This window comes from Theropithecus gelada, chromosome 2, assembly GCF_003255815.1.
Source record: "Theropithecus gelada isolate Dixy chromosome 2, Tgel_1.0, whole genome shotgun sequence".
NCBI classification, from domain to species: domain Eukaryota; kingdom Metazoa; phylum Chordata; class Mammalia; order Primates; family Cercopithecidae; genus Theropithecus; species Theropithecus gelada.
In genome coordinates this window covers 20,603,565-20,610,934 of record NC_037669.1, presented here as the reverse complement: position 1 = coordinate 20,610,934, position 7,370 = coordinate 20,603,565, and the positions used below count along the sequence as shown (strand labels likewise).

Below are 7,370 nucleotides of genomic sequence, written 5' to 3'. Positions count from 1 at the left end.
AGGGAGGGAAAGAAGGAAGGAAGGAAGGAAGGAAGGAAGGAAGGAAGGAAGGAAGGAAGGAAGGAAGGAAGGAAGGAAGGAAAGCTAAACCCTACCATATTTCATCTCAGCTGGAAGTGCAGACGTTACCCAGCCCGCATCCGTTCACATTGCCTTTGGGGAACTTAGGATGTATCAGAGGGAATTTAAGTTCTACTAAATCCCAAATTAAAAGGCATCCATGGCCTTCACAGAGCTTCACACGCTAAACCTTGCTCCTAGCTTCTAAAGGGGTTCTTTAACATTTTGAAAACTACCAAGAAAGCAGATATCCCCTTTTATGAAAGCTAGTGAACATTCACTGACTCGTGATCCATCATGGGCCAAAGAAGACTGGGTATCTTCTTGATGTGGATCCCATCCTCATACTGCAAAGGTTGTTCCAGGTCCCAGTGACACCATGATGTGATTGGCTTATTTGCTCCTCTTTGTTCCCCTACCTCCTGGACCAAGACAGAGAAAGTGAGAGGCTTTTCTTGATGATGAGACACTCTCCTTTCACGATGTTGGGACAGGAAATGGTGAAGGCAGAGGTTGCTATTGTACAAAAGCATGAAGTTAGGTTGGCAATCCATGCCTGCCTGCTCCTCCAAGAAACTAGAAGCAGAGGCCCAGCCCTACAAGGGGCCATACTTAGCTGCATAATCAGAGGTTTGTGTGGGGCGTACAAGAGGGACTAGAGAGGTTATGCAAAAAAAAGCTCTGCGGGTAGGTACCCAATGTATAAGGAACCCAGGAAGGGCAGAAAAGAGGGCCCCTTTTTATGTTAATGTATCCTTTAACTAGCATCTACTAACACCTTAACATAGCCCTAAAGGAAAACCCAAAAGTCATATTCTGTGCTCTCAAACAACTATTTTTTTCATGGACCAAAAATGGTGAGGCCTCAGTGAATAAACAAGAGGAAGACAAGGCAATGAGCACTGGCAGCTGGTAATAACAAGAAGGCACTGTGTGTTCAGAGCTCTGCAGGGGAGCTCTTTCTCAATGAGACCTGCTCTCATCACCTGATTTAAAATTGCCTCAATACCCTACCCTCTTTTCCTGCTTTATTTTCCCTGTAACACATTCCCTTTTAATATACCCATAATTTACTGAATTATTTTGTTTATTGCATTCCTCCCTCACTAGAATGAAAGCTCCATGTATATAGGATTTTTTTTCTATGTTTCTTCACTGCTTAATCCTTAGCTGTTAGAACTATGCCTGGCATATAGTAAGCAGTTTGGTACCTAAGTGTTGATAAATGGATGGATGGAAAGGACGGATAAAAAGAGTGCCTGGTAGACCTAATGCTTCAGCTGCCAGATTCCTGAAGTTCCCAGGGGAAGAAAATGCTACAGAAATCAAGAGAAGCATTTAAGGCACATATCTTCAACATCAACTCTTCCTATCCAACCACAATGCTAGATCCCGACGTAAAATGAAATAAAATTTCCACAGAATCATCAGCATTAGGCTAGTATTAGCTTTGCCTTGATCAGCTACAACCCACAAAAAGTTACTTGCACAATGTCATAAATACACAGTACAGTCAGATTCAAACAAGGTCTTTATGAATCAAAAGCTCTTGCTCTTTTCACTTTATCACACCAAAGGTTACTGCAGAAATGCCAAACTAACCTTTGGGTGTTTAAATCCCATTTTGCCTTCTGAGTCATTGATCATCCTCGGTCTCAGTAGATCAAGCACGTTAGAACTGTGGCAGAAGGGATAAGAATGAAGCAGCCAAAATTGAGCCTTTGTTTCTTAGGTAATGCTGAAAAGTTTCTGGAATAAAAAAATCAATAGGCTGAAACGTGACATCTTACAGTCAGTTTTACACACACGTACACACACACACAAACCTGTATGCATGTCAAAAGCAACTAGTAAGAAAACACAGTATTAAAACTTACCACACTTTTACCTCTGCCCAAGTTCCCCACAAATCATGAGTACTGAAGACGTGCCACTCAGTAACTAACAATCCTGGGAGATGCTGCTTAATGCTCAAGTCGATTTCACCAGCATACACATTGCAACAGCTCCAGAAAGCTCTCTCTTTTCTTCCTCCCACTCACATGCTTCCCCCTGGGCGTTGTACTCACTGCCAGTGGCCACCTCCACCCAACTTACAGAAACCTGGCCCATAGCACCCTGCAATTAATGTCATCAGACATGCAAATCTGATTGTCAACCCATGGAACATGCTCACAGCTCACCAGAAGATACTGTCCTTTCCAATCAGGGAGGCACTACTGAGTCACCATTAGCAGATTTTTCTTTAATGGCCATATAGTAACTACACTCATTTATTCACATTTTTACCAAGTCTGCCTCTTGATTATTTGAGCAGCCAGCTTAGATGTTCAGTGTGTAAGCATGGAAAAGTAAAGCCTCCCACAGGGAACAGGGCCACCCATGACTTTGCTTCTCTCACCGGGGCCAACCTGCCAAGCCAACCATCTCACGCTCATCTAAACCCACAAAAGGGGAATAGACGAACACTCCAGTCTGCACCCCTCGCCTGAGTCTGAACACAAATACAGCTCAGGAATGAATATTCACAGTCGTTAGTGCTAGTTTCAGCACTTGCACCTGCCAACCAATAAGGCTATTTCTCGTCTCCTGCTTAAGAAATAAGGCCTGCTGGAGTGAATGTAGAGTGCACGTATGAATTAAATAAGAAGGTGTATTGTCTTGTTACCATAAAACGAAGTAAACCAAGATTTTTTAAATGACTTCTTTTCAAAGGACAGAAGTATCACATACTGCCAAGACCTGAATCACCCTTTTAACTACAGACTGCAAGGTGTACTACAAGAAGAAAAGAGACCTCTGTAAACCTTCTGTTAGAGGAGATTAAACATTAAATCAATTAAGACAAGGGTATGGACAGCAGTTTCATACGGTGCACATGTGGATACAGAAACTTGGAAGAAAGTGATGAAATGGGCCCTTGATTCTAATTTCTCACTCCTGTTACACTTGAGCGACCCGAAAGCATAGAGGCAGAACCAGCTATGCAATCTGTGGGGCACAGAGCAAAATGAATCTTTCAGCAGACTTCCAACAAAATATTTGAGAAGACTGGCTTCCTTTTTTCTCTTTCTGCTCCTTAACTAGCCTTCCACTTCATACTGTTCAGGGTCTCAGTGGAACTAACCAGCAGACCCTCCTAAACCCCATAACCACACCTAAGCAAAACCCACTTATCTCCTGAATCAAACAGTTCCTCTAATAAATTAATTTCAGGAACGTGGCTAATGATGGTGGATGGCTTGGGGGTGGAGGTAAGCCCAAAAGTGAGGCCCGTAGACAAGCCCGTTTAAACCACAGTCTTTCCTAAAAGGATGCCACTCAAGAACAGCTTTTTCCAATCACGACCATCACTGCCCTTTCAATAGGAGGAAGATGCTCAGCTAATCAAGCTAACTTGCTCATCATTTTTCCAGCTGCACAGAGAACACCAGACACAATATTCACTCACATTTATCCTCACTTTTTTATTCACCACAGACTCAGAGTTGCCCTCCAAGAATTGTTTCCCAAATCACACCCACAGTAATAAAGAATATCAGCTTAGATGCTCAAATATTTCTTTGACAATTAAGGAAAAATATGAAAGGCTGATCTTTGGCATGCAGACAGTGGGAAAGAGGATATTTCTAAACGTCACTTGTTACCTAACTCACGGAAAAGGAAAGTAACGATGTGCCAAACCGTGAAGGAAAGATGATACACTTCGAGCCTGTGGCTTTTCCTGAAAATCTACTTTTTCAGACCTTGTCAAGTTCCTCATTAAGAATATTTCATTCCTGGCCAGGTGTGGCTCATGCCTATAATCCCAGCACTTTGGGAGGCCAAGGAGGGCAGATCACCTGAGGTCAGCAGTTCAAGACCAGCCTGGCCAACATGGTGAAACCCCATCTCTACCAAAAATACAAAAAATTAGTCTGGTGTGTTGGCACATGCCTGTAATCCCAGCTACTTACGAGACTGAGGCAGAAGAATCGCTTCAGCCAAGGAGGCAGAGGTTGCAATGATCCCAGATCGTGCCACTGCACTCCAGCCTGGGTGACAGGGCAAACTCTGCCTTAAAAAAAAAGAAAAAAAATTTATTCCCACATCTAGCAAAATGCCTCATGATTCAACACTATCAATGATTGAGAACATATGCAAAGGAAAATTCAAAGGCTTAATCCGGCTCAATGTGAGAGCAGATGCTGTTCTCCATAAAATGTGGGCCCGGAGCTCTCTGGGAGCAGGCATGGGTGCGTTTCCAAAGATAGCCCCCATCTTTTCACTTCACAAGGACTCATCTCATGCCAGAGAGAGGATCCCTCAAAGTAAAAATCTCCTCTCAGTTGATCTCTTGCCATTCCCAACTTTTCAAAAACTATTTCCTTCAACACATTATGAAAAAAAAAAATGGGTTCTATTAATTTCAGAAAAATTGAAGAAGGATCCCCTATGGTAGTATATAAATTATATTTCCAGTCCAAATGTAAGATACACAGAAACAAGGAGGAAAAATATCCCATCATAGTCTTTTCTGAATCTTTACAATTTCTGTGTTAACGAGAACCTGGAGAGAGTTGCTGACAGAAAGGAAATCATGAGTTTGGGGAGAAAAGGAAGGAAAATAAAGGGAAGAGAAAAAAGTGAGGACGTGGGAATAAGACTGCAATGGAGGCAAAGTAAACTTCTCTTGACTTTGCCTTCAGTGGTTTCACATTGGTAAGCTAATTCTCTTCCTGTAGAAAAATCAACTCCCATCTGAGAACCATTCAGAACACAGTCACTTATCAGGGCACAGAAGCAGTTTCATCAACTCACCCCACCTCTTTTACTCATTACCACCACAAAACATAAGTCATTATGCATGAAGCCAAAAGTAAAACCAGCAACACTTATCACAATTAACATCAATTAGATTATATCCAGTTTCCAGTGCATTTCTCTCCAGAAGGCATAATCTGGCCCTTGATTGAGACTTCCTAGTATCACGTCCAGGAGTATGGAAGGCAATCCGGAGCTCATTAGATAAAAGCAGAGAGTTCTCACCTATGCTCTCTCTTTTTAACTTCCTTTATTGATGCATAATCATTTTACATATTTACAGAGCTCATATGCTATTTGAATACATGCATATAATGTGTAACGATCAAGTTAGAGTATCTGGGATATCTATCACCCTTGAAACATTTATCATTTCTTTGTATTGGGAGCATTTCAAACCTTCTCTTCCAGCTATTTTGAAATATATAATGTATTGTTATTAATGATAGTCATCCTACTGTGCTATCAAACACTAGAACTTACTCTTCTATATGAATGTATGTTTGTACTCATTAACCAACCTCTCTTCATCCTGCTCCCACACCATTCCCAGCCTCTGGTAACCACCATTCTACTCTCTACTTTCCTGACATCAACTTTTTTAGCTCTCACATATTAGTAAGAACATGTGATATTTGTCTTTCTGTGCCTGGCATGTTTCACTTAACATAATGACCTGAAGTTCCATCCCTGTTGCTGCAAATGACAGGATTTCATTCTTTTTGTGGCTCAGTATTTCATTGTATATCTGTATACCACATTTTCTTTACCCATTCATTCATTGATAGACACGTTCATTCCATACCTTGGCTATTGTGAACAGTGCTGCAATAAACATGGGGGTGCAGGTATCCCCTTGATATACTGATTTCTTTCCCTTTGGATAAATATCCAGTAGTGAAATTTCTGGACTATATGGTAGTTCTACATTTATTTTTTTGAGAAACCCCCATATTGTTTTCCATAGTGGCTTTACTAATTTACATTCCCACCAACGAGGTATAAGAGTTCTCTTTTCTCCACATCCTTGCCAGCATTTATTACTTTTGGTCCTTTTCATAACAGCCATTCTAACTGGGGTGAGATAATATCTCATTGTGGTTTTGATTTGCATTTCTTTAATGGTTAGTGATATTCAGCAGTTTTTCATATGCCTGTTGGTCATTTGTATGTCATCTTTTGAGAAATATCTGATGGGATTTTTTTTTCTGTTAAGTTGATGGAGTTCCTTGTATATTCTGGATATTAGTCCCTTGTCGAATGAATAGTTGAAAAATACTTTCTTCCATTCAAAGTTTGTCTCTTCATTCTGTTGATTCCCTTGCTATGCAGAAGCTTTCTAGTTTAATATAACCCCACTTGTTCTATTTTTGTTTTTGTTGTGTGTGCTTTTGAGGTCTTAATCATAATATCATTGCCTAGACCAATGTCCTGAAGTGTTTCCCCTATGTTGTCTTCTAATAGTTTTACAGTTTCAGATCTTAAAACTTTTAATCCATTATGAACTGATTTTTTTAAAATATAGTGAGAGACAGCAGTCTATTCATTCAGACAGTTTCATTCTTCTGCACATGAATATCCAGTTTTCCCAGCATCACTTATTGAACAGGGTGTCCTTTCCCCAATATACGTTTTTGATGCCTTTGTTGAAAATCAGTTGACTATAAATATGTGGATTTATTTCTGAATTCTCTGTTCTGTTCCACTTCTCTATGTGTCTGTTTTTATACCAATGCCATGTTGTTTTGGTTACTATAGGTCTGTGGTATATTTTGAAGCCATGTAGTATATGCCTCCAGCTTTGTTCTTTTTACTTACTATTGATTTGGCTATTTGGGTCCTTTTTTGGTTCCATACAATTTTTAGCATTGTTTTTTCTATTTCTGTGAAGAATGTCATTGGTATTTTGCAACCATCTATCTGAGTAGATGTAAGGGGATGTCAGTGGGGCTCCAGGGATATGGAGATTCACGGGCTATTGGTCTCCAGGGCAAGATGCAGTCTTGTCGGGCCTGAGCTCTCAAAAAGGCACCATGCTGCAGTTGCTTCAGTCTTGGGCTATATGTGTGACCCATGGCGAAATTCCTCTCTGAGACAATGCCATCATGTGGGCTCCCGGAAGTTTCTTATATTAGTCTCAGGGTCTGTGAGAGCCAAAGGGCACTCTGTAGCCAGGATTGCAGTAGTCCATTGTGGAAATGTGGAACGCATGGCTCTCTCCCTTCCCTTTTCCTTCACTGAGGAATCTCTCCTGGCTCCGATCTCAGCTGGGCCAGCTGCTTTGCTTTCCTCTCCTTCCATGCCTGAGAGGTTTCCTGTCACTTTCCTACTGAGTTCCTGTGTTCTCTCTGAAATACTCTCTTTGATGTCATGCTTATCTAGTTGCTGTTTTGGTCCTCCTTTGTGGAGGAGGTGAATAACAGGTGTCTCTAGTCAAACATCTTGAAGCCCCCTCCTATGCTCTCTTAATCTCTTCTGTATCTATTTCTCTCTCATTGGAACACACA

The 7,370-nt window shown here is 41.1% G+C and overlaps 1 protein-coding gene across 3 annotated transcripts in view; it reads right to left on the bottom strand.

The window, feature by feature from the left end:
* TMEM45A (transmembrane protein 45A) overlaps positions 1-7,370 on the bottom strand; it is a 79,458-nt gene that overhangs the window by 53,616 nt on the left and 18,472 nt on the right. Inside the window, exons 1-2 of one of the 3 annotated variants that reach the window (XM_025377440.1) lie at positions 1,938-2,034; positions 1,663-1,809 (exon numbers count right to left, since the gene is read on the bottom strand). The exons of 1 other annotated variant lie outside the window; for it this stretch is intronic. In XM_025377440.1, the coding sequence (XP_025233225.1) occupies positions 1,663-1,707 (45 nt within the window). In that variant the 5' untranslated portion in view covers positions 1,708-1,809; positions 1,938-2,034. Of the gene's footprint in view, positions 1-1,662; positions 1,810-1,937; positions 2,035-7,370 lie in introns of those variants that run through there. One more of the 3 variants, XM_025377438.1, reaches the window with a different exon arrangement.